The sequence below is a fragment of the Lactuca serriola genome, chromosome 2 (assembly GCF_051521515.1).
Source record: "Lactuca serriola cultivar US96UC23 chromosome 2, Lser_US96UC23_V15, whole genome shotgun sequence".
NCBI classification, from domain to species: domain Eukaryota; kingdom Viridiplantae; phylum Streptophyta; class Magnoliopsida; order Asterales; family Asteraceae; genus Lactuca; species Lactuca serriola.
In genome coordinates, this window is record NC_136409.1 from 120,802,352 (window position 1) to 120,826,810 (window position 24,459).

The following is a 24,459-nucleotide window of genomic DNA, read 5'->3' on the forward strand; positions in this document are numbered from 1 at the left end:
ATTTCATAAAATATAAAAACCCCAAGATCACATAATATAAAATCCCGCGTGTGTGCACTGATCAGGCCGGCGCCTTCCCGCGATCCTCACTAGTACTTGAAACAAATAACACCAACACTGTAAGCGTAAAGCTTAGTGAGTTCCCCAAAATACCACATAAAACATATTAGCCACTCGAGGCTATAACTCTGTGGGTCCGTGCACCCATACTCTGTGAACCCTCAAGTTCTAACTCTGTAAACAAGCATAGCATAAATCACATAGAAGAATGCAGTGCAACACATAACATACATAGCATACAAATACTCTATCACATAACTCTGGTTACCTACTCAAGGTAAAGTATAGTGAGAAGACTCACCTCGCGTGTCTCGATATCTCACAACCCTGGGAATCCCTCGTGCCCGATTCTCCGAACTCTAATCCTCCTATAACATTATATGTCCCTAGTTAACACTTTATATCTCTAATGTTGACTATCCCTAAGAAGTCAACACAGGTCCACTCTGGTCAACGGTCAACGGTCAACGGTCAACTTTGACCGGACTCGGCGAGCGCTAGGGCGACTCGGCGAGTCTAGACGTCCTCACCAATTCTCTAAGATTCCCTTTCTACACGTCGAGTATCTCCCCTGACTCGACGAGTTCCTCCTGGAAGAATCGCGGGGCCACCCCGACTCAACTCGCCGAGTCTGAAGAACAACTCGACGAGTCCCAGTTCGACTCAGACCACCTGTTAACCCTCTCTAACTCGCCCTGACTCACCGATCCAACCCATAACCCGGACAGGACCATTCTAAGGCAATCTTCAAGCTACTCGCCGAGTCTGTTCATCAGACTCGGCGAGTCCATGCCATGCAACCGCTCAAACTGCTTTCTAAGGTCATATCTGCTCCGGCAATTCATAGGTCTGGCCTTCCTAGACTGGTTCATCACGTAAAGTCCTTATTTCGGTGCTCATAATACACCCCATGACTCATAATTGACGTTTTGACCTAAGGCATAAGGATTCCAATCCAAAACCTCCATTGATTCCCGAAAAACTCAGGCATGGGACACTCTGGACTTCCAAGGGTCCCAATATAGGGTTCCAATCGTTTGGGGGACTAAGGAAACACTCGATCTAGCCACAAAAGGGTTCAATAAACCCTAAATCCATATACACATCAACATAGAAGGGAACAACTCGAAAATATTACCTGAATAACGTTGCTCTGTGTCCCCAACCCTCAGAATATGGCTTCTCCTGTTGTTCCCTTAACCAAGCCTCCTCCTCCTTGCAAAATAACACTTCCAAGATCAATAACGGTCTTCTACCTTGCTCCAGATGCTCACAATCGAATTAGGGTTTCACTCAAAGGACTAGGGTGAACAACGACGGCCATAAGGCCCCTTATATATGTCCCAAACCTGGGAAGTTAGGGTTTCGCTAAACAGCGCGAACTCGCTGAGTCCATATCCGGACTCGCCGAGTCCAGTCGCGAATCCGCGACCAGATCCGCGATCCTACTCGGCGAGTCTGAGCTCCAACTCGCCGAGTCCCCTCTTAAAACACCCAAAATCATAAATATAACAATACCTGGAATTCCGGGCTGTTACATGACTTCAGATCCAGGGCCTTTGAGGGACTCCATGGCATAAAGGTGCCAACTTTCTGGCCATGGGAGTCCCATGAAACTTGTGAACCACTTTTTAGGGTCTTTTGAGCTAAATAACTCATGCATGGACATAAAGTTAGTAACTTTACATGATAGATCAACTCTAGGGGACTAGATCTATGGATTTGATGCATTGAGCCCAATCGAAAGTGACTTAATGGATTTAGACTATGAGGGACTCGACGAGTTGGGTCGTGGTCCCCCAACCTTTTTTGTTACTAAGCAAATTCATTGAGTCTAGGAGATGACTCAGCAAGTTGGCCATGGTTTTAGGTTATGAAGATTAAGGAACTCGACGAGTTCAAGGAGGGACTCGGCGAGTTATGAGCAAAATGTCCCGACTCTATATGAAGGGGAACTCGATGAGTTCATGAAAGAACTCGACGAGTAGGATCAGGATTTCCAGAGTTTCACAGATCAAGGAACTCGGCGAGTTGATGGACCAACTTGGCGAGTTGAGTCGGCCAGGATGTTGACTTTGACCATGATGTCGACTTTGACCAGGATGTTGACTTTGACTTTGACCTTTGATGAGAGTTGGCCCTAAAGGGGTTATGAGTATGAAAGAGTAATTAAAAGAGATTTTATGTGTAGGAGTTTGAGGAGAGTTGATCCCAGAGCCGAGAACAGTTCAGCTACTTCACGACATTGAGGTGAGTCAGTAGAAGTGGGTCGAAGGCACCAATGTCGGTCCACTAGTAAAAGTGTAGTAGAGATGATTGTCTTTGTAATAATTATCTGGTATGTCACTATCTATTATGCTTTATGTGCTAGTATGCTATGATGTTACGTGATAGTGGTAAGAGGGGTGGGATAGACCCCAGTACTGGTCGATAGGGCCGAAGGGGTATGCCAGCACCCAGACAAGCTAGGCAGTATATGACTTATATGTTTATGCACTAGAATGCTATGCGGTAGAAGTAGGGGTGAAATAGTCCCCAATATTGGTCGAAAGGACCGAAAGGGTAGACCAGCACCCTAATATGCTAGGCGAGGTGTAACATCCGGATTCCCAGGTATATTATTTTATTCAATTATTTTGGGGTTTGTGGAGGAACTCGGCGAGTTGGAGCCAAGACTCGCCGAGTAGGGTCGCGGATGTTCATTCGGGTTCACGTCCGGACTCGACGAGTCCATTCATGGACTCGGCGAGTCCACGTTGTTTAATGAAACCCTAATCCCCCAGGTTTGGAGCCTATTTAAGGGCACTTATAGCCTCCCATTGCGGCTACCAGTCCCTTGAGAGAACCCTAAGTGAGCCAAATCATTGTGAGGGAGAAGAAGTCACTTTTGATCCTTGTACCTTTGGTATAGCAAGAAGGAGGTGACCAAGAGCAAAGAAGAGGTGTGATTCTAGCAGTTCCAGAGTTCAGAGACTTCATTTTGAGGTAAGAGTTTGAACCTCCTTCAGTTTTGGTGTTGATCATTAGAGTTAGGGTTTTCTAACCCCTTTGGAGAGTGATTATGAGGAGCAAATGGTCCCTCTTCGAGTTTGTGCCTTGGATCTGGACTCAAAGAGGTCCAGAGACCTTAACCCTTGGAGCTTTATGGATCAGTTTAGGGTTATTGGACTTAGGTTGCCATTTTTGGGACTAAATCTCCTTTTGATGCCTTGTTGTTATACAAGCATCAAGTTTTGGACTTTACGTGACATTCAGGCTTGGGGAGGCTAAATCTATGGTTTGGGGAAAGAGATCTGACCTCAGGAGGTCTGTAGAGATTGTGCATGGCATGAACTCGCCGAGTTGTTCTTGAGACTCGGCGAGTACGGTTAGGGTTTCACGTAAATTGCTCAGTAAGTAGACTTGCCGAGTTGGGGGTGACTCAGTGAGTTAGGAGGGGGTTAGAGGACTTGAGTTCAAGTGGAACTCGCCGAGTTGTTCTTTAGACTCGGTGAGTTGAGTCGGGGTGGCCCCTCGATTCATGCCAGGTGGAACTCGTCGAGTCAGGGGAAGAACTCGACGTGTCGAGAGAGGGATCAAGTGAGTCAGTGGACACGTGTGGACTCGCCGAGTTGCCATTATGCACTCGCCGAGTCGGGTCAAGTATGACCATTGACTTTTGTTGACTTTTAGGGTTTGGTCAACAATGGAGCCCTTGTTTCAAGAGGGGGGTAAAATAGTCTTTTACCCTTCTGAGGGTGCCAATAGAGGGTTGAGTCTAGTCTCGAGAATTATATTTATGAGAGTATTTACTTTATCTGAATAGGCGGAGGATAGGCAATAACTCTATCGAGTCAGAGATTTACCAAGACGCCTGAGGTGAGCCTTCTCACTATACTTTACCTAGAGTGGTAACAGGGTTATGTGACAGTACATTTTAGAGCTATGTGCCAGTGTATTTGCATGCTATTTATGTATTATAATTGTTGTGATATGTGATGTGCATGATTCAGAGTTTACAGAGCTAGGACCAGCCTTTTGGTCCACAGAGTTAGGGCCAGAGGGCCCACAGAGAGTTGGGACTAGAGGGTCCCACTGAGACACATTGACCAGAGGGTCAAACAGAGCTATAGCCTCGAGTGGCTAAAATGTGTTAGAGTGGTATTTTGGGGAACTCACTAAGCTTTATGCTTATAGTGTTACGTGTTATGTGTTTCAGGTACCAGTGATGACCGCGGGAAGGCGCCGGCATGATTCGTACACACACATGGGATTATATGTATTTCGATCTTGGGGGATGTTATGTGAAACAAGGATATGATTCAATGACCTTTTATTAATAAATGTGTTTGGAAAATGTGTTTTGAAAATGCGAAAAATTGTTTTAAATTTTACGGTGTTACTCGAGGTACCAGTCGACAAGACCGAAGGGGTAGGGCAGCACCCTGATATGCTAGGTGAGGCAGCGGTCGACAGGACTGAAGGCGTAGGCCAGCACCCTGATATGCTAGGCAAGATACCAGTCGAAAGGACCGAAGGGGTAGACCAGCACTCTGATATGCTAAGCAAGTTACCGGTTGAAAGAAACCGAAGGGGTAGCTAGTACCCGGATATGTTAGACAGTATGTTTATTGTATGGTATGTGGTATGATGGGGGAACTCACCAAGCTTTATGCTTACGGTTTTTAGTTTTGGTTTCAGGTACTTTCTCTTCGAAGGGAAAGGATTCGGCATGGTAGCAGCACATCACACACATGATTTTCCGCATATGAGATTCTTGGGATTTGTAATCTGACATTGTTACTATATTATGACATGCTTTTGAGACATATGATCTATGGTTTTTATGAAATGAAATAGCAGCGCCCCTAACGGGGTCCAAGGGGCAGAGCCCCTAGCTGGGGTCAGTGGGCGGGGTCGAGGGGCAGCGCCCCAAAACCTTTTCGAATTTTACATATGGGAACTTGGTGGGAATTTAGGATTCTTGAGGTTGATTATGGTAAAACTAACGAAACTCGTTAGTTTTTGTAACCCTAAATCCTCATTCAAATCCAAATTACCCTGACTTGCTTCCAAAGCAACTCATGACGGCCCAACCCTAATAAAACCCTAATCTCGTTTATTATACAAACGATTTTTCCTTCTCAGAAGAAAGACACGAAATTTAGCTCTCGTTTTCTTCAAACTTTCACAGAATCTTTCTAGCAATTTGGCTTACGATTTCTATGCCTAGTATCATAAGTGTCCACTTGGATTATCCTAGGCAGAATTTCTTGCAACCCAGACATAGGGTAGAAATATCAGTTCGAAAAAGTATTCTCATGATCCAAGTTGGTATCCAGATCTCCACCACAAACCCTAAATTTCTTACAGACGTCATTGTTTCAAGTAGTACCATCGGGTAACCATAATATCCTCGTGTGTATTGACCGTGATGTGCATTTGGGAAATTTTCATATTCCCGGTGGAAGCAACCCAAACTTCCTAACATTCTAGAAAAACCATATACACTTGCATGATGAGCATATAATTATCGAATGCCATTGTAAGTGAGCTAACATAAATATCGATCGTACAAGCTAAGAACATATTTGCAAAATTTGTAGAGACTATGTCTAGTGGTTCGTGACGACATCCTAAGATTCTCATGTAACCCGTCAAGTGGGGTGATATATGCTAACATCCAAATTGCGAGAAGCTTAGTATTGGTGTGGTGCAAAATGGTACGGTTTAGATAGAAAAAGAATTAGAAAAAGAATTAAAAACTAGTTGTTTATTTGCTATTAATGGAGGAGAGAATCATGGCAAAAACCTGCCGATTTGACTTGTTGACCTCGGCGTGTCAAGCCACATCACTTCTACCGACCACCTTGTTGAGAAATTTTAGTAAATTGTTATACTTATATGAAAATTTCTTTAATTTATAAAAGAGCATTAGCTTAATCATTAAAAATGTCCAAATTAAATGTTTCATTCTATGAAATGACAAATTTTGGTAAATTGTTATAAATCGATCATCAATTTTATAAAATGTCTTTGAGTTAGTAAAACTACTATTTAATTTTTTACTTGTTTTGTGTCATTATCTCGCATGCGTTCACGAGATTGTCCCCAAGATTCTCTTGATTGTAAACTTATTCGCAAGGATTTGGTGATGAAATAACATTTAATCAACAGCGAATTCTTTAGTAACATAAATATGTGTTTGGTTAGCATCTAATGTTAGTTTTGTCACTTTTTTCAAATTCTCCGGTTCACAAATAAAAACATTCTTCGTAGAATATTGATTCTGTTTTGTGGAACGTGATATGCTATAACTTTTGTATCTTGGGTATTGTTTATTTTATTTTTTTCAATATTGCGCAGAATTATTTGTTCTATTTCAAACTATCGTAACTACTCCAATTAGCTTGGATTTTTTTCCACCATGTATATCACTATTTTGGCTACATTTTAGACTCTGAAAACTTATTTTTTATATATGGACTAACTTACACAAGAGCTATTAAAGTTGTTGGGGCTGTTTAAGCATTGTGCAAAATTATTGCTAACACTTTAAACCACGATAACTAATTCGTTATAAATCCGATTGACCTTGATTTTTTTTCCTAATATGTATTTCACTATTTTAGCTACATGTTAGACTCTGAAAATGCCTTATTTGGTTATAGATTAAACTAATAACTACAATTTACTTATTTTTATTTGACTCTAAAAAAACCTTATTTGGTTATCCGATTGACTTGGATTTTTTTTCTTATTTTCATTAAACTAAAGAAAATCTACAGAAAAGTTCCAAACTTTTGAGAAAATATTCAATAAAGTACTAATTTTTTTTCGAATAGAAAAGTCCATTATTTTGAGAAAATCATATAATCTATCATTTGCTGGTCAAATATAAAAAAAATGACTTTTTCGTTAATTTGGGCAAAATGTTAAATAATCGGGACTTTTCTATTTAAAACACAAAAAAAACTTTTAGGACTTTATTGAAACTTTTTCCAAAAGATTGGGACTTTTCTGTAAATTTCCCTTAAACTAATAACTAAAATTTACATTTAGACCCCAATGCTTTAAATTAAAAAATTAAATATAACAAGAACTCATTAGAACCCAACCAAGATTATAATACAAACTTACTATTGGAAGATAAAATTGTTATCTCATCAATACCATGAAATTTAAAAATTAAAAAAAAAAAAATGAATACAAATTACATAAGTATATATGGTATGACTGCAAATATTCATTCTATTCCCATGTTTTTTTCATTCCTATGGAATGAACTATTCCATTCCTTCCGGAACTCCATCATACCAAACACTACTTAACACACTTAATAAAATTCCATCACAATTTTATAAAATTCCTAATCCCTTGATTGGTCAGTTGAACCATCAAAACCAAAACCCGGAGGAATGAACACAACATCATCCCAAGCACTTGTAGAATCATCCTACACAATAAAGACATCACTTAATCCATTAAGCTATATATAAATATAGAGTAAATTACACAAATGGTCCCTATAGTTTGCGGTAATTTGCACATTTGGTCTCTAACTTATTTTTTTAACTCGGAAGGTCCCTACAGTTTGTTTTTGTTGTGCACTTGGTCCCCGTCTTACCTAAAAATACTATTTTGCCGGTTTGCCCTTGATTTTTTTAATTTTTTTAAATAAGATGGGGTAGGTAAGGTAAGATAAAATGAGGTAGGTAAAATGAGGTAGAAGTGGGGTTGGGTGTTTGTTTATTTAAATAAATTAAAAAATCAAAGGCAAAATAGTCTTTTTAGGTAAGACAGGACCAAGCGTACAACAAAAACAAACAGTAAAGACCTTCCGAGTTAAAAAAATAAGTTAGGGACCAAACGTGCAAATTACCCCAAACCATAGGGACCATTCGTGTAATTTACTCATAAATATATAATACATATGTTGACTTAACGATTTTTGTTTTCCATTTAAGTCATGTAATGGGTCATGATTATGATGTATGGATAAAGTTTTGTATACATTATCATTTGTTCTTTTTCTTGACCGAATAAACTGTCTGAATAAGACTAAATGACCATTTTACCCTTACATTTCCAACAATTTTAAAAAGAAACATTGCTAAGTTGCTAACCTTCATGCCATGTATTATATCCTCAAGAACAGCGACTTCAAGGTCACCCACCTTAAGGGCAGGATTCAAATGTCTTTGTTGAGTAGAAGCTTTTGCTAGAGATTTCTCAAGGTCCTCCTAAATGGTAATAAAAAAAAAATAGAATGAATTTAGAATTTGGATTAACTAATTAATAAACTATTATTAGTATGAAATAATAATATTAAGATAATTTTGCTAACCTTTCTAAAAAAAGCAGGACGATATCTTTCGTTTTGGCTCCTTAGTACCAAGCTCTTTGACTACATCCATAAAATGTTTACAATAAAATAAATGTGATACATGAAATATAAAGCATCCTTTTCTCATTTCTTTGTAGTAAAAATAAATAAATAAAACCATAACCTAAAGATAAATATAAACCTGAAAAACAGGAACACCAGAGAAGCTGTCATCTGATACACCAGCCTTGCGTCTTGCCTAATATGCAAAATAATTGAAGTAATTGATAATTATAACAAGAAGAATAATATATAGTATTTGATTACATTTCATGACAAGAATTATAAATTGATTCAAACCAATTTTATATTAGATGTATAAGCGAATCACAAATTCACAATAGTATTATTGTTCCCGTTGTATATAAGTGAAATAGCTCACCTCAATTGCATTCTTTATCTGCGATGATTCTGGAATAAACCTAAAGGAAACCCCATTAACTTTAAGCTGGAAAACCTGCAACAAGAATCACAAGATTTAAGCTTTCTAATTGATATGGCATTTACTTACTAAACTACTATTTGTAATATTTGTTCAAAGTGGTTAAGGGATTCTCGTATGAAAACCCCCAAAAAGGATTTCGACGGCGAGTTGAAAATCAGTGAATTTGACCTCAAGAATCAAAAGGAATAGCTTTCGAAGTTCAGTTAAATTGCGACTAATAAAAGATTCGTAATTCAGATTACTTACCATGCTAAGAGCAACGGGAACTACTTTCGAGCCAGGGCGCATTCTAGGATCCATGGATTTCATTTGTCCAAGGAGTGTCTCGGCATCTTCTTCCTTGAAACAGAATAACCCTAGAGACTTCACTGGATTTTGACCCGAAACCACAACAAATTCCTCCGAGGAATTGCTGAGAGCGTATACGGGCACGCCCGCTAACCGCTGTTCGATATCTTGATCCGACATGCCAGCACTACCACCGACAAAAGTCTTATCGGCGGCAATTCGAGCCCATAAAGGGTTCTTTGCAAAAGATAGAGAACCGGTTGGCCTTTTAGAGACATTTCCAACCTCCGGCGCGGCAAATTCGAAGCTAAATTTGGTAAAGTCAGGGTTGGAGTTAACGAAGGGGGTGCTGGAGAAGTGTTGGTGGTGGAGATTGTGGAAAAAGGAAGAACATTGGTTTTGGAGTTTATTAATCGCTTGTTGTATGTTAAAGTGAGCTGCTTTTAGCGGCGTTGCCGGCGAGGAAGGTGATGAATCCATTTGATACGCCGGTGGTCTACAATGGAGAAGATATGCAAATGGGGTTTTGGGTTTTACGGGTTACTCGAGTCGAAGTCTCTTACCATATCGGGTATTGGGTAAACATGTGAAATTGGGTCATTGGGTCAATGGGTCGGATACTGCTGCTATGTGGGATGAACTATGATTTATGTCTTTTTGGCCCATTATTGATTATACATAGAGCCCAAAAAGAAAAATCTTACAACCACAAAGTTTAAAGTTTTGAATGTTGGGAGCTGAATCCTCATCCATTTTTCGCTTTGTTTTTTATCCAAACCTATAGCGTTTGAAGAAGTTAGCAAATCAAACTGTACAATGCCGATTTGAAATCACTTTATATAACTTTGGCAACTAAATAAATTATTCAGCAAATACAAATCGGTGTGGCCAAGTTTATGTTGGCTTGAATAGAACATTAGAATGATATTCACTTTAATTTAATTTACAAAATAATTTAGCTTAATTAATTTACTTTGCTTATAATTAGGAAGTTATATTACATAACTGTAGTAGGATCTATGACATATTACCTCGGTGATTTTAAGTACAAATCAGATCATGTTACTCATAAGTGCCTTCGGAATACCTCAAATGCCCGAAAAGTTGACAATCGTCATCAAACAGGAAACAGTTCTAAAATCATTGAGATTTGATGCCCTAAAAATCAAATTTTTGCATTTGACCTACATGGGGGTCATGGATGATAAGTTTGGATAGAACATGTTCTCAGGATTCCATGGATGTAAAGAACATCCAAAACAGACATGGTATGAGAAAGTTATGCATGTTTTAAGCTTTTAAGCGGGTATATACTTGATTTTAGCCGGTACTGGACACTACACAGCTCAGATTGAGGTAGCTACCCATCTCGTAAATTAATTTTGAGCACGTTTCCGAACTCAAGTGTAACATACGCAAAATTCATAAAAAAATTAAACTTTTTAAACAACCCCAAAACCATCATTGTTTACATCTTGTTTTCAAAATAAGATCATTATCAGAGAAATCCCAAAATCATAAAGTAAATCATGAGGAAGTGCACGATCACGCATTCGCCTTCCTGCGATCCCCTGAGGTACCTGAAACATAATCCAAAATTGTAAGCCCAAAACTTAGTGAGTTTCCCCCAAAATACCAATACACAACAATAACACAAGTATAATAACAGCATACTATGGGTCCAATCAACCATCAAGTTGGAATACCCCAGCCATCAACCATCGGGTTGGAATGCCAACGTACTATGGGTCCAATTAACCATTGGGTTGGAATACCCTAGGGCCCTCAACCATCGGGTTGGAATGTCAATATACGATGGTCCAATCATCCTCGGGATGGAATACCCTACGCCCTCAACTATCGGGTTGGAATGCCCCGTCCTGTTGGCTTACGCACAAAGTAGTGAAGCCTCAACCACCGACTAAACATGTGTACATATAACAGATAATCATATAACAATCTACAGCCAGTCACACAGATCTACAGATCACTAAGCATAGAAACATTCTATCTACTAGGATACCGATCTAACTATCATAACAATACAATATCATGTATAACAGGATATCAATCAAATGGGTCGGCATTGGTGCCTTCGACCCGCAAGTACAGTGAGGACAACACCTCACAAACTGAGCAGAACTGATGAGGCCCGACTCCAAATCTCAACTCTCTATACGATACCTAATTCCAACAAATGGCCAAATTTCCATAAGAATTCCAAAATACCCTCAAGGTCAAACATAGTCAAAGTCAAAGTCAACGGTCAAGGTCATTAGTCCATGTTGACCCAACACGTCGTGTTTAATAGCATCCAGACGATCGGAAAAATTCCAGCCAACACGCCGTGTTTTCCCGAGTTTCGGCAGCTTAATACATTCAGGTGTTTTCTTCGATTCCAAGGACTCCAAGGCTCAAATCTAGACCCAAATGCTACCAAGAAGGATAAATTTTCCAAGATTATCCTTTGGAACATCTCCAAGGGTCCAAAAACCCAACCACAAGGCTTGAAGATTCAAGGGCTTAACCAATAAGCACAAAATCCTTGAAGTCTGAAACTCATCATTTCCAGAAGAGATTCTAGCACCAAAACCATCCCAAAAGTCGGTGCTTTATAGACATATATGTCCAATGCATGTCTTGAACCCAAAATAGATCAAAAATGGGGGTTTATGATCTACTCTTCATGCATGGCATCAAAACTCGACTATAGGCCAAATCCAAGAGTTTACAATGTCACTTAGACCTGGAGACTCATAAAGTTGCTAACCTTATGAAATCCAACCATTCCCCCACCCAAGAACAATAAGGAAAAAGGACAAAACTCATGATCTAGCAACATAGAGGATTAAAAATCGGATCTTGGAAACTTACAAAGGTCCAAAAGAGTGTCAAACTGAAAGATGAGGGCTTGCTTGCAGGATCCTTACTTCCTACTTCCAACTTCTTTCTTATTTTGCTCCAAAAACACCACACTAGCTCACAAAAGAGAGGGAGAGACGATTAAGGTTCTCAAGGGTCGATAAGGGGAGTTGGAGGCTGATAAAGGACCACCCCTTGGGACTTAAGGAGATTATATAGGGTGCAAAACCCTAAAAATTAGGGTTTTCTTAACCAGCCATCAATACGCCGTGTTTGCCCACCAACACTTCGTGTTGGTCCATAAAAACGTGTGGCCCAAAAGTTCCTCAACACGCTGTGGTGAGGCTTCACCACATCATGTTTCAGAGGAAAACATGCAAAAAGGAATAAACCTCATACCTGGAAATCGGGGTGTTACATCAAATTTTGGTCTAGTATTTGATTTTACTATTCCAATGCTTTTAACCTGGACCGAAATCAGATTCACGAAAACTGGCGAATCGGAACCCGGTTGACGCAAAACTTCAAATGTTGTTTCACGGAGATCCGTATATTGAATTTGAATTTCATTTGAATATTTGAAATCACCACGACTGTAACGTTTTCCAGACGTTTTCGAAATATTTTTTACGAGCTCCGAAACTGATGTCATGTAAATTGAGGCAACTTGTAAGTGGGATAAAAAAAACATGCTTGCATGCATGCGTAGCCTTCAAACAAGAAAGAGTCAGCTATGTGCTTTGATCCATGTTTAGTCAACATCCATGTTTCCTTTGTTATCCCCACTATCCCCTCTCTCTTCTCTCACTACCCCCTCTCTCTTCTCTCACTACCCCTCTCTATAACTTCTGTTTCTCTCTTGCTCATGGGTGAAATCCACCACCTAAGGTGGTGTCACATACTCACCGGTCATCAAAGAGGAGGCTACGACCTCTCCCCCTCATTCTTACTCCACCGACGAAGAGGAGGAAACTAATGAGCAGCCGGCTGTGACAACCCACCACCGTGTACGACCTCCATCATCGTTCACCACCCTCCATAGTTTCCCTTTCTTCACCTGCGTGTAACACCCTGAATCCTGGATGAGAAATTTAAGAGTTATAATGCACTTTGGAGGACCTACTCAACGAGTTGGTTGGTCCCGACTCGTCGTGTAAGGGCTGAGCTGGCCATGCAGGTTATGAAGCCTACTCGTCAAGTCGAAGGGCTGGACTTGACGAGTTGAGTCTATATTGAGAAAACACTAATTTTAGGGCTTGCACCCTATTTAAGGCCCTTAAGCTCTCATTTCCGCCTCCCTGACCATTTAGACACACTGAGAGAAACCCTAGATGAGGTGTCGTCATTGTGTGTGTGTGAGAGAGAGAGAGAGAGAGAGAGAGAGAGAGAGAAAGGCTAAAGATCTTGTGTTCAAGTGCATTTTTAGAAGAGGGTTGAAGAGCAAGAAGATTTGGAACGAGAAGAAGCTTTGGATACCAACTTGTAACACCATAAATTTTCAAACAAAATTTTCATTTTTAAATCACCTAAAACTCAATATCAAATTTTCTCAAAAACCACAATCTATCATTTATCAAAACACAACCCAATGAAATAACTGATAATATCCCAGAATCCTCATTCATAATCTCGACAGGTGTGTACAATCGAGCCTTCGCCTTCCTAAAATCTACAGAAGTACCTGAAACACATATTACACAACACGGTAAGCATGAAGCTTAGTGAGATCCCTAAAATACCACACACACAAATAGTTAGCCTCTCATGGCTATGTCTCGATAAGGACCCTCTGGTCATGTGTCTCAGTGAAGACCCTCCAGTCCCATAGTTCGGGTCGGACCCTCCAGTCCTGGTCTCTCAGTGAGGACCCCCCCAATCTCACAACTAGGGTTGGACCCTCCGGTCCTAACTCAATAGAAGTACAAAACAACATGCCGCATAAATCACAAAGACATAATGCATAATATCACAATACTCAATAATAGCATACAAGACCCTCCAGTCACACAAATTACCACTCAAGGTAAGTATAGTAAGAAGACTCACCTCGCAGAGTAAAGTAATGTATCCCATACTCGAGCTGCTGGTCAAATATCTGCCCCTCTACGGCCTCCAAAATCCACAGTTGACCAAAACCCTAAATTCAACGGAAGTCAACAGTCAAAACTAATTCAACTCTAAAAGTCAACGGAAGTCCACACCCAAGTCAATAGTCCATGTTGACTCAACTCGCTGAGTACAACTCATGAACTCGTCGAGTCCCTCAGAACTCAATAAATCGTGAAAACCTGGCTCTACCTGCTGAGTTGCTAGCCAACTCATCGAGTCCATGCAACGTCCAAAAGATCAGGAAAACCCTGCTTACTCGTCGAGTTGTCTCATCAACTCGTCGAGTCTGTCGCGCGTCCAAACCATTAAGTAAACCCTAACCGACTCATCGAGTCGGCTCACCAACTCGTCGAGTCTATTCAGTCCATTTCATCATTTAGACGATTTTTGGACAGAAATAAGGTCTCATACTCTGGATCTAGCTTCCTAAGGTTGAATCATCACGTAAAGCTGCAACCTTTACGTTCATACATGGCATATAGGACTTAAGATGCCAAAACAAGCTCCATAAAGGTCTTTGTGCTTGAAGACTTGCCCAAAGCTTGATAAAGCTCGAATCTTTGGGTTCATAAGGACTTATATAGCTCAGATCTGTAGTCTCAACTTTCATGACCAGCTCAACAACTACAAACCAAAAGATGGATGGGATAAAGCCCTAAAACTCTCTAGAAAGAGATCTAACAAAAGGAATGATCAAGGAGATAGATTTTTACCTCCAATTGGAAGCTAGCACCGAAAGAACACTGGATCCAAAGCTTCTTCTAGTTCCAAACCTTCTTGATCTTCAACCCTCTTCTAAAAATGCACTTGAACACAAGATCTTTAGCCTCTCTCTCTCTCACATACACAACGACTACAACACGTCTAGGGTTTCTCTCAGTGCGTCTAAATGGCCAGGGAGGCGGAAATGAGGGCTTAAGGGCCTTTAAATAGGGTGCAAGCCCTAAAATTAGGGTTTTTTCAATAAAGACTCAACTCGTCTAATCGAGTCCTTCGACTCGACGAGTAGGCTTCATAACCCGCGTGGCCATCTCAGACACTACACGACGAGTCGGGACCAACCAACTCATTGAGTAGGTCCTCCAAAGTGCATTATAACTCTTAAATTTCCCATCCAGGATTCGGGGTGTTACAATTCTCCCCCACTTGAATTAGATTTTGTCCTCAAAATTTCTCCTTGACAACACATAGATCAAACCCAATAACCCGATAAGCACCACCAAAAATCTCATATCATACAACAATCTCCATTCCAAGATACCCGAACCTAATCAGGAACTCCCAATCCCGATACAGGACTGACCCCTCTGCCGCTGCGTACCAGTTCTGACTCTCCAGAACTTGAAAACTCTAGTGGTCTATCTCCTTGCTAGACCACTCATGCAAGATATCATCATGTTACTCGCTCATCGAATAACAGACCCCGATAACACACTATCAACTCTAATTTTTCTTGTTGCGATTGATGGAAACAGGTCGTTGACCAATAATTGGCTATCGGTCACTCATGTTAGATATACCAATCAATCCAGATCGTAACTCAAAAGGAACATAAGGGTCACATCTCACCAGGGACCTACCACTTGTACTGCTATCAGAACCCATCTGGAAAAAAATGAACCTATATACTATGTCCCCAGACACAATAAAATGATCATGCCCGCTCGAAACTATCCTCTGATATTTATACTCATATGTCCCAGCTTCCTCTCAAATACCCCTCCAACACTGAGAACAAGGTCAGCTCCCGACCCCAAAGTGGAACCTCCAAAGGCTACCCATTGCACACCCAATAAGTTGACTTTACAGACTTCCTTCTCATAATAGCTATCTTTGCCCATCATATGACACACCATTCACGAAGTTCGCTTTACCTAAAGCGAAAACTATAACCCCATCTGAAGTTGCTTCACCTCCGAACTCTGTCATCTACCACTCAATAGTTCCATGCATCTTATGATCCTTCCCAAACCAACAAACTGACCCGCTCAGGTCTAAGACATTAGATGGAACCTATTACATTTCAAAATGAAACCCATATGAAGATTCGGAATCTCATTCTGCCTACTCAAATAGAGCCAAATTCAAGCTCGAGAGTCTGATTCAACGGAATAATTGGAACTACTCATCTCCAATCTGATACTCAACTCACGCCCCATGATCCACAAATCTATGCGTACACCACTTCAAGATTAAAAGTGGGAATGAGGATTCGTCTGCCATGGTGAAGAGTGAGGCCTTTAGTTGACAACATGGGAGATGGATTGAGGTGTCAGACTGGATCAGATTTCAAAAGTACTCATCAGGATTTCCGAGTATGGTTGATCTTAGGGTTTAACCGATGATTAATTGCTAGCATTGGTAAGCACAGGTTGTCGTCCGTGGGATACTAGAAAGCGAGAAGGATTGGGAATCCCTCAATTCTCGCATGCCATGAAGACTTAGGTTAATCTAAGTGGGAGAGAGACTTTTTATAAAGTTCTCCAAATGTGAGTTCTGGTTGTGCGGGGTGCAAACTCTTGGGCACATTGTCAACCAGAAGGGTATTCTAGTTGATCCGACCAATATAAAGGTCGTGGTGCAGTGGGAGATTCCGAGGTCTCCATCTGAGATTTGGAGTTTTCCGGGTCTAGCAGGTTATTACCGGATATTTACATGGGACTTATCTAAGATTGCGGTTCCTTTGACCTGAATGACCAAGAAGTTGATGGCCTTTCACTGGGGGCCTGAGCAGCAGGCAGCCTTTGAGACTCTCAGACAGCGGTTGTGCGAGGCACCGATTCTCACACTGCCAGAGGGTGTAGATGATTTCGTGGTTTACTGTGACGCTTTGATCACGGGTAGGGGTACAATACTAATACAGTGGGGTCACGTGATAGCAGGTTTCGGGAACCATGTTAGAGTTCCAGTTAGAGTGTTGTAAGTCTGCGAGTGTAGCCGTAGCATTCACTAGCAGCCAGATAGTGTTAGAGTTTTGTAATTCTGTGGGTGTAGTCATAGCATTCACTAACAGCCAGATAGTGTTAGAGTGTTGTAAGTCTGCGGGTGTATCCGTAGCATTCACTATCAGCCATATAGTGTTAGAGTGTTGTAAGTCAGTGGGCGTAGCCGTAGTATTCACTAACAGTCAGATAGTATTAGCGTGTTGTAAGTCTGCGGGTGTAGCCGTAGCATTCACAAGGTTAGCAGATAGTGCTTGAGTGACGTAAGTCTGTGAGTGTAGCCACAGCCTTCACTTGGTTGGTAGATAGCATGAGCGCGTTGTTAGGATGCGGAATGAACAGTAATACCCACCAGTTCAGGTGCAGCAGTGAGGATATGGAAATCTACAGATTGGATTTCGGATTTACCAAAATGGATTAGATCTGGTTAAGCCAGTGATAAGACTGTAGGAGTGCCTGTAACGCCCGCGTTTCCAGGCTAGGGATTACCGTTGATGTAATAGTCTAGGTTAACCCTTGTAACTCTTTTTGAAGTATTAATGATGAAATATTTGAGTATTATGTGAATTATGTGTTTAGTTTCTTAATTATTATAATTTAATGAATTAAGAATAAAATGAGCGTTTTGTCGAGGAATTCTTCGGCTTGGTTCCCAAACCAACCGTCTACTAATCCGGATACATGAAACTACTGTTGGGAAGTTTCTCAAACTCCCAACTCCTGAGTCTATACAACCCTGAATGTTGTCTCTACCATTGGCTACTAACACTGAAGCATCTCTTGCTAACCTTTCTCAAGATCCTCATTCCGACTCACTAGAGTCCTACAGGCGATCCTCCAATCCTGGATTCCCAACCAGCTACTAACCATCTCTATTTCATGATATAACTGTTAGGAAGTTCCTCAACTCCCAATCCTGAACTCCTCAATACATCCATCGTTGTGTTACTATCTTTTCTTCTCAGAGGTCGCGTACTCATTCTGGGTCTACGTGCTCTTATCCTTGTATACTCGGAGGGTTCTCCACCACTTGCATCCGGCTAAATCCTTCCATGAAAAGGGGCAATCCGTTGCCCGCCCACGTTTACCTCTGTTGGCGTTCCAACTAACCCTTACCAAATCTGAACCATTCCTGCTTAACTAACCGAGCACTCTTCAATCCTTCACTGTATCTACTTAGTGACTGTATCCCGAGAACTCGCATTTAGGGTGAAAATCTCTAACCCACTTCCTTACAGTCCGCTAGCTACTCTACTAGAAGCTTTGGATTGTCACTAATGAGAATCTATCTTCTCATTATCTGACTAACACCCTCCGCAAGTAGTGAGGCACTACTGAATCTTACACATACATGCTACTGTTACTGTATCCAAAGTAACCTGCCCTAGAAGGGACGACCTCCAATTCACCATTCTAATCCCAAGGTATGCAAATGGCGTATAACTTAACCATAGGCAGGTAATATAATATCCCAACACATATGCTTATTGATATCAATGAAACAACATAGCAATAGTATCATGAATAATAATTGACATGAAGGTAAAAGATACGTACCCCCACCATTCAGTGCTGCTCGAATCCTTGTTGAAATCAACCGGAATACTCGGCTCCGAGCCGTAGGCGCCCTTGCCCGACCCTGATGTCCGCTGGTGGCTCTCGAAGTCCCAGGGGCAGGAGCTGGCACTTGCCCTGCTGAATACAAACTCAGACAGTGGGCCTTCTTGTGACCCCTCTGACTGCAATGGAAACATATCGGATCAAGTCCTTGGGCGATGGTAACAGTACAGTCTTTGCTAAAATGGCCAATTTGGCCGCACTTGAAACATCCAGCATCGCCACCACTTCTACGCCTGCACGCACCCACGTGCGTCCTACCACACTTCCCCTATTGGATGTGGCTCTGAAAGTCCCTCAATCTCAACTCCGACCCCTTAGGACTCTTGCCTGCACCTGCAGCTACCTGAGTCTCATCCGTTTTCCTCTTCCTTTCCGACTCCCTGCCCGTCTCTCACTCATGCGTTACCTCGTCGACCCCATCTAGCGTCTGAACAACAGCTGTCTGATCCTGGAGCTTCGCGGTCAACCTATCAGTAATCCTCACGACCATGTCGGGCAGATCCTCGCAAATGGCTCGCGAAACATCCTCAACTATCCAATCATGCAGAGGTCTCTCTTGGAGACAGGGTGCCCCACTCATTCTTGTCCCCTGATGATAAGAGCTAAAAATGGGAACTCCCTCCCTGATGGATCCCTGAACTCCATAAGCATCGGGCTCTATACGAGCCCCAATCTGTCCTGAAACTATCCCGGCCCTAAAGGCCTCCAAGTGACTGTCCATAAGCCCCACGATGGCCTCTCTAACCGAACCAAAAATCACTGGATTCTGATCAATGATGTTGTGCATGATCTCTGCGGAAATGAAATCCCTCATCTGATCATCAAGCTGCCCAGCTCCAAAGCCCGAGTCAGATCCCTCCCCGGTACCTGAACTGCTAACTGGTAACTCGCGCAATGTCACCATGCTGAAAATATAACACTTCCTGATCAATATACGCACCGCTACTGAGGGATCTCTCACACACTCTAAAAGTTCCTTAGTCTTGTCTCGACCCCTCTTGATTCGAGTACGGATCCTCTGCTTTCAGTAGTACGGGCCCATACTACCTTCCACATCTATCCGTACTTTCCTCAAGAGTTACCTCAACTCCACCAAGTCACTCTACTGCTACTCATCTCTGCTACTACCTTCCTAGGATTGTCCTAGGGAACTTCTGACTCCACCCAAACCAGTCCTCAGCTGCTGAAGGCCTCCTTGAAATGCCAATTAGTCATCACCTGAATACCATCACATGTGATGAGGCTCAAATAATCCTTCGAGTAAAAGACTCGTCCCTACAGCGGTTGGACTCATACAAGAGCTGCGCAATAGGGCCAAATCCAACACTCTGAGATTATTCAACCCTGCTCACATGTGATGTGACGTATTCACCTAATGGCTAACTCCCATTACTTAGAGTCCCGCAAAGCAAAAAGCAAGCAGCATTCGGATAAAGGAAACATACCCATGCAAAACTATTCTCATAACAAGAAACTGTACTAGCATACAATGCGAAGCTCATACTATCAGGCATAACCTACACATGCTATCCTACTACTGTCTACTCAATACTAGCATGCAATTCTCATAAGGCTGTAACACATAAGCAGGCACATAAGGCATCCTTTTAGATCCTTAGTCCCATACTAGCATGTTGTTCTATTGAAACTGAAACTGAAACTGAAACTGAAGGTTGAACTAAAACTGAAACTGAAACTGATAATCATAAACTTGTATGGGTAATTTGGGAGTACTTACTTGAGCTCGGCTGATTGCATGCACCACACCCTTTTTCTCTTTTCAAGTTATTTTCTTTCTAAATATTCTTTTCGCTTTTTCTAAAACTCTTTTCTTTTCTAAAACTCCTTTTTACCAAAAATTCCTTTCGAAAATGTTTTTCTTTTGAAAACCTTTTACCATTTCCTTAGTTTGAGTCCAGACACACTCTCAAGTATGTCTGAAACCCTCAAAACAAGGCTCTGATACCAACTTGTAACGACCCAAAAATCACGACTAAAAATTTCTTTTAAAACATTACTAAAACCATATTTATAAAAACGTATCATAAGTCATAACATAATTTTCGAGTATTAAATTCAAAACATAATCTCATTATCAGAGTAAAACATTCCCCATGCTAACTAACTATGGTGTGTGCACTGCAATCTCTCCGAGCTCCTTTTATGAAAACTGAGTACCTGAAACCAAAACTGAAAACCGTAAGCACGAAGCTTAGTGAGCTCCCCCAAACTACCACATACCATACAATAACATATAAAACACATACTGGGCTTTACCCACTGCATCTGACCGAGGTCCGGACTAACTGGGGCCTTGCCCCTGCATCGGACCAAAGTCCGGAAACTGACTGGGACCTTGTCCCCTACATCAGACCGAAGTCCGGACTAACTGGGGCCTTGCCCCCTGCATCGGACCGAGGTCCGGACTAACTAACTGGGACCTTGTCCCCTGCATCGGACTGAAGTCCGGACTAACTGCATTAGACCGAAGTCCGGACTAACTGAACAAAGCAAAACATAAACATATCAACTAGCATGAACACACATATACTGCATACTGCATCGGGCCATGGCCCAGAACACATAACACATAAATCCTGTCCGAGCCACGAAGGCTTCAAACATACTAACTACTGCATCGGACCGAAGTCCGGAAACTACTGCTAGCTAAACGGGTCGGCATTGTGGCCTTAGACCCGTTCCTATTGGAAGGAAACTCACCTCGAAATGCTGACTGCTGAAAACTCGAGTGAAAGATCCCCGACTGCTGTCCTGGCTGCTCTCCGGCTATCATGACAAGTCAAACACTAAATCAAAAGGGGAATCTTTTGATGGGTAAAATGACTATTTTACCCCTACTATGGTGTGGGTCATAACCAAGCCCCAAACCTTAAATTCTTCTAAGTCCATCAATGGCCCACTAATGGCCTAGTTTGCTACATTGGGCCCATCCCCATTATTGTGCCTTACCTTAAGCCCAAAACATATACTTGGCCCATAAACACTTACTCTTGATGGCCCACTAAGGCCCAAAGACCTATAGTCCAAAACACAGCCCACATCGAGGCCCAACAGCTCAAGGCCCAAATCTAGCAACGTACGCGGGGCGTACTCCTAGGTACACTGAGCGTACTGGCTGGTGGCTTGTACGCCATGCATACCTCCTTATACGCCCAGCGTACAGCCTCATTAAGTCAACTTTCTAATAAGTTCTTAATACCCCGATTCAGAAGCTACAAACTCAAATCCAAGCCTTATTCCATGTATTAAACCATAAAGTCACTGACTTTGTGACTTTATATGGCCCAAACCAACCCAAACTCTCAAAACACTCTTCTACTTCCAAAAAGGGGACTAGATCTAATGCATGGACTTAATAGGACCACAAAGGTTGGAACTTTACTGCTTCTGGGACTCATATGACTCTAAGGGAGGCAACCCTGGTCTTAGAAACGAGCTTAAGTCATAAAGTCCCTATCTTGGGACCAAAAGGTCCATAAACTTGTACTAAGGAGATCTAAGAGGTTAATCATCAAGCTCAAGACTTTTTACCTTGCAAATGTCTGAAATGAAGCACTTATCCCAAATCTACAAGCTCTAGCTTCAAAGGTTCCTCCTTGCCAACCTTCTTCTCTTTGCTTCCAAGCTTTAATCCACCAAAATGGGTTCTCCAAGGTCAAGATCTCATAAAATGAAGGTAGGGACGTTCTAGGGTTTCTTCTGAGGTTGGGGAGGCTCAAATGGGGGCTAGGGTTGGAACCATAATGCCCTTTATATAGTGCTCAATCTGAAATTAGGGTTTCATAACTGTTAGCGTACGCCGGGCGTACCTCCTGGTACGATGGGCGTACGCCTCGGACATCCGCGACCAAGCTGCCTCATTACGCTGGGCATACCCACGCGTGTTCCAAACATGCATGCAGGGCCTTCCATGCAAACTTTTCTCTATAAGGGTCATTCTCGCCAAATCTTCAAAGTGTCATAACTCTTCCATTATAGATCCGTTTCTGATGAACTTTATATCCACAGAAAGGTGGCGAGAAATCCTACGCTTCTAACAACATAACCCGACCCGAAAACTTCTCGAATAATAACTCCAAATTAATAAAGGACTAAAACGCCCCTGGCCTTGGCCTCTGAAATTCCATAAACGAATATTTTAGAACAGGGTGTTACAAACGGGAATGGGTAATTGGGTTATTGTTGGTTGATGAAATTAAAATAATTATTTATTGTGGGTTGAAAACCCTATATGCTCACCAGGCTCTCAAGCTTGACCCACTCAGTTTTCTTTGTATCATAGGTAGTAGCGCCAGAGCATAAGTTGGATGACTTGTCAAGTAATTTTTGGATTATAGACCTGTTGTTGTAAATAATTGTTGTAAGGTATGTATTGAAATGTTTATGCTTTTGGTCTGTTTATCGGAACATGACATCCTGAGTATTGTAATATAATGAAAAATACATTTCTTTAAGAAATGCTTTGGTAAATCTTATTTTTATCATATTTTGTTTTGGGAACAAATTCTGCAACTCTTTTAATCAAAGGATTACTCTGAAATCATTTTAAAAGCATAAATTAAACCAGTCTTTTCTAGCCGTGATTTTGGGGATGTCACAGCGCCCCTACAGTTAGGGGATCAGGGAAGCAATGGACTGTGTAGGGTTGCTTATGATATAAGGCTACCATCGGTTAGGTGGCAATCACTTTTAGCCTTGGATCTGATGATGACAGGATTTGACGCATGGACCCGATCGATTGTATCAGGAGAAGGATAACTAGTGATAAATAGTTCCAGAGAAGATTTTTGTTCGAAAGTCGTGTAAGAGCGACTGTGTGTGAGCCTTTTGGCTCCGTAGTCGGGTTGGAACCCGGTATTTCAGATGACTGATGAACAATTTGAGACCAAGGAGGTCTTTGTAGATTTTGGAAGGCAGCTAGGGCGCAACATATTACTTCGGACAGTTCAATGTCTTAAGCAGTAATGGTATTTTGGGATTTCATGTATGGTTATAGTCACAGATGGCTTGGGATATGCTATGTCACTTACAACTGGATTAGCTAAGTTTTGGCCAAGTATAAGTGAATCACAGGGATAAGTGGATCTGTGATTCTGTTTTTCTAGTGGGAGCCCTGAGTTATCAGGAGATGAGTAGACAGCTAAGAGACAAGTGGACTGGATTTAGCAATAATGATTCAGTAAGAGTGGTCTGTCAGGGATCCAGGCCATCTCAAGACAGCAAAATTCAGATGAGTAGATGTGATCTTGTTATGAGGAATTAGTTTGATGTTGGTGATTAGTTTCACTAATGTGATTTAAGTGTAATGGGATTACTTTGTGTGACAAAAGTGATCTTGATAAATATTAAACAAGTAAGGAAGGTGTGGAGTGTATACTTGTTTAAATTTATTCAAGATTAAAAGTAGACTGTCATTTAGGGGCGAAGCCCCTGAACGAACGGGGGTCCGGGGGCAGCGCCCCTGGTAGCGGGGTCCAAGGGGCGGCAACCCCTGGTGGGAATCGAGTCAGCACGAAAAATTTTTATTTTGGTTATATTGTTGTATTGAAAATGCATCAGAAATCCAAATTTAGAATATTTGACCTGTTTTTGGCTTGGTATTACCTTATAGAAAACCCGGATTTATGACGGTTTTTTGACTGTTGCTAAACTATTTTATGACAGTTTTGACAGTTTTCAGACAAGGGAGGTATTTAACCAATTTTGGTCAGTTTTTTCTGGTACTCACAAAAATTCATATTTTATTC

General features: G+C 41.5%; 1 protein-coding gene across 1 annotated transcript; it reads right to left on the reverse strand.

The window, feature by feature from the left end:
- Window positions 1–7,145: 7,145 nt before the first annotated feature.
- On the reverse strand, window positions 7,146–9,713 carry TIC22-III (Tic22-like family protein). Its single transcript, XM_079024519.1, has 6 exons — window positions 9,117–9,713; window positions 8,808–8,882; window positions 8,568–8,624; window positions 8,387–8,446; window positions 8,166–8,282; window positions 7,146–7,495 (listed from the first exon to the last, which is right to left on the reverse strand). The coding sequence occupies exons 1-6, from the start codon at window positions 9,636–9,638 to the stop codon at window positions 7,409–7,411; spliced, it is 918 nt and encodes a 305-aa protein (XP_078880645.1). The 5' UTR covers window positions 9,639–9,713; the 3' UTR covers window positions 7,146–7,408.
- Window positions 9,714–24,459: the final 14,746 nt, after the last annotated feature.

Bases quoted from the DNA above. Each gene is read 5' to 3' on its own strand.
- TIC22-III (XM_079024519.1), bottom strand. From the start codon at position 9,638: ATGGATTCATCACCTTCCTCGCCGGCAACGCCGCTAAAAGCAGCTCAC. The intron at 8,883-9,116 runs GTAAGTAATCTG...TTCTTGTTGCAG, and splicing joins TTCCCGTTGCTCTTAGCATG to GTTTTCCAGCTTAAAGTTAA. The intron at 8,283-8,386 runs GTTAGCAAAATT...ATTACCATTTAG, and splicing joins GTCCTGCTTTTTTTAGAAAG to GAGGACCTTGAGAAATCTCT.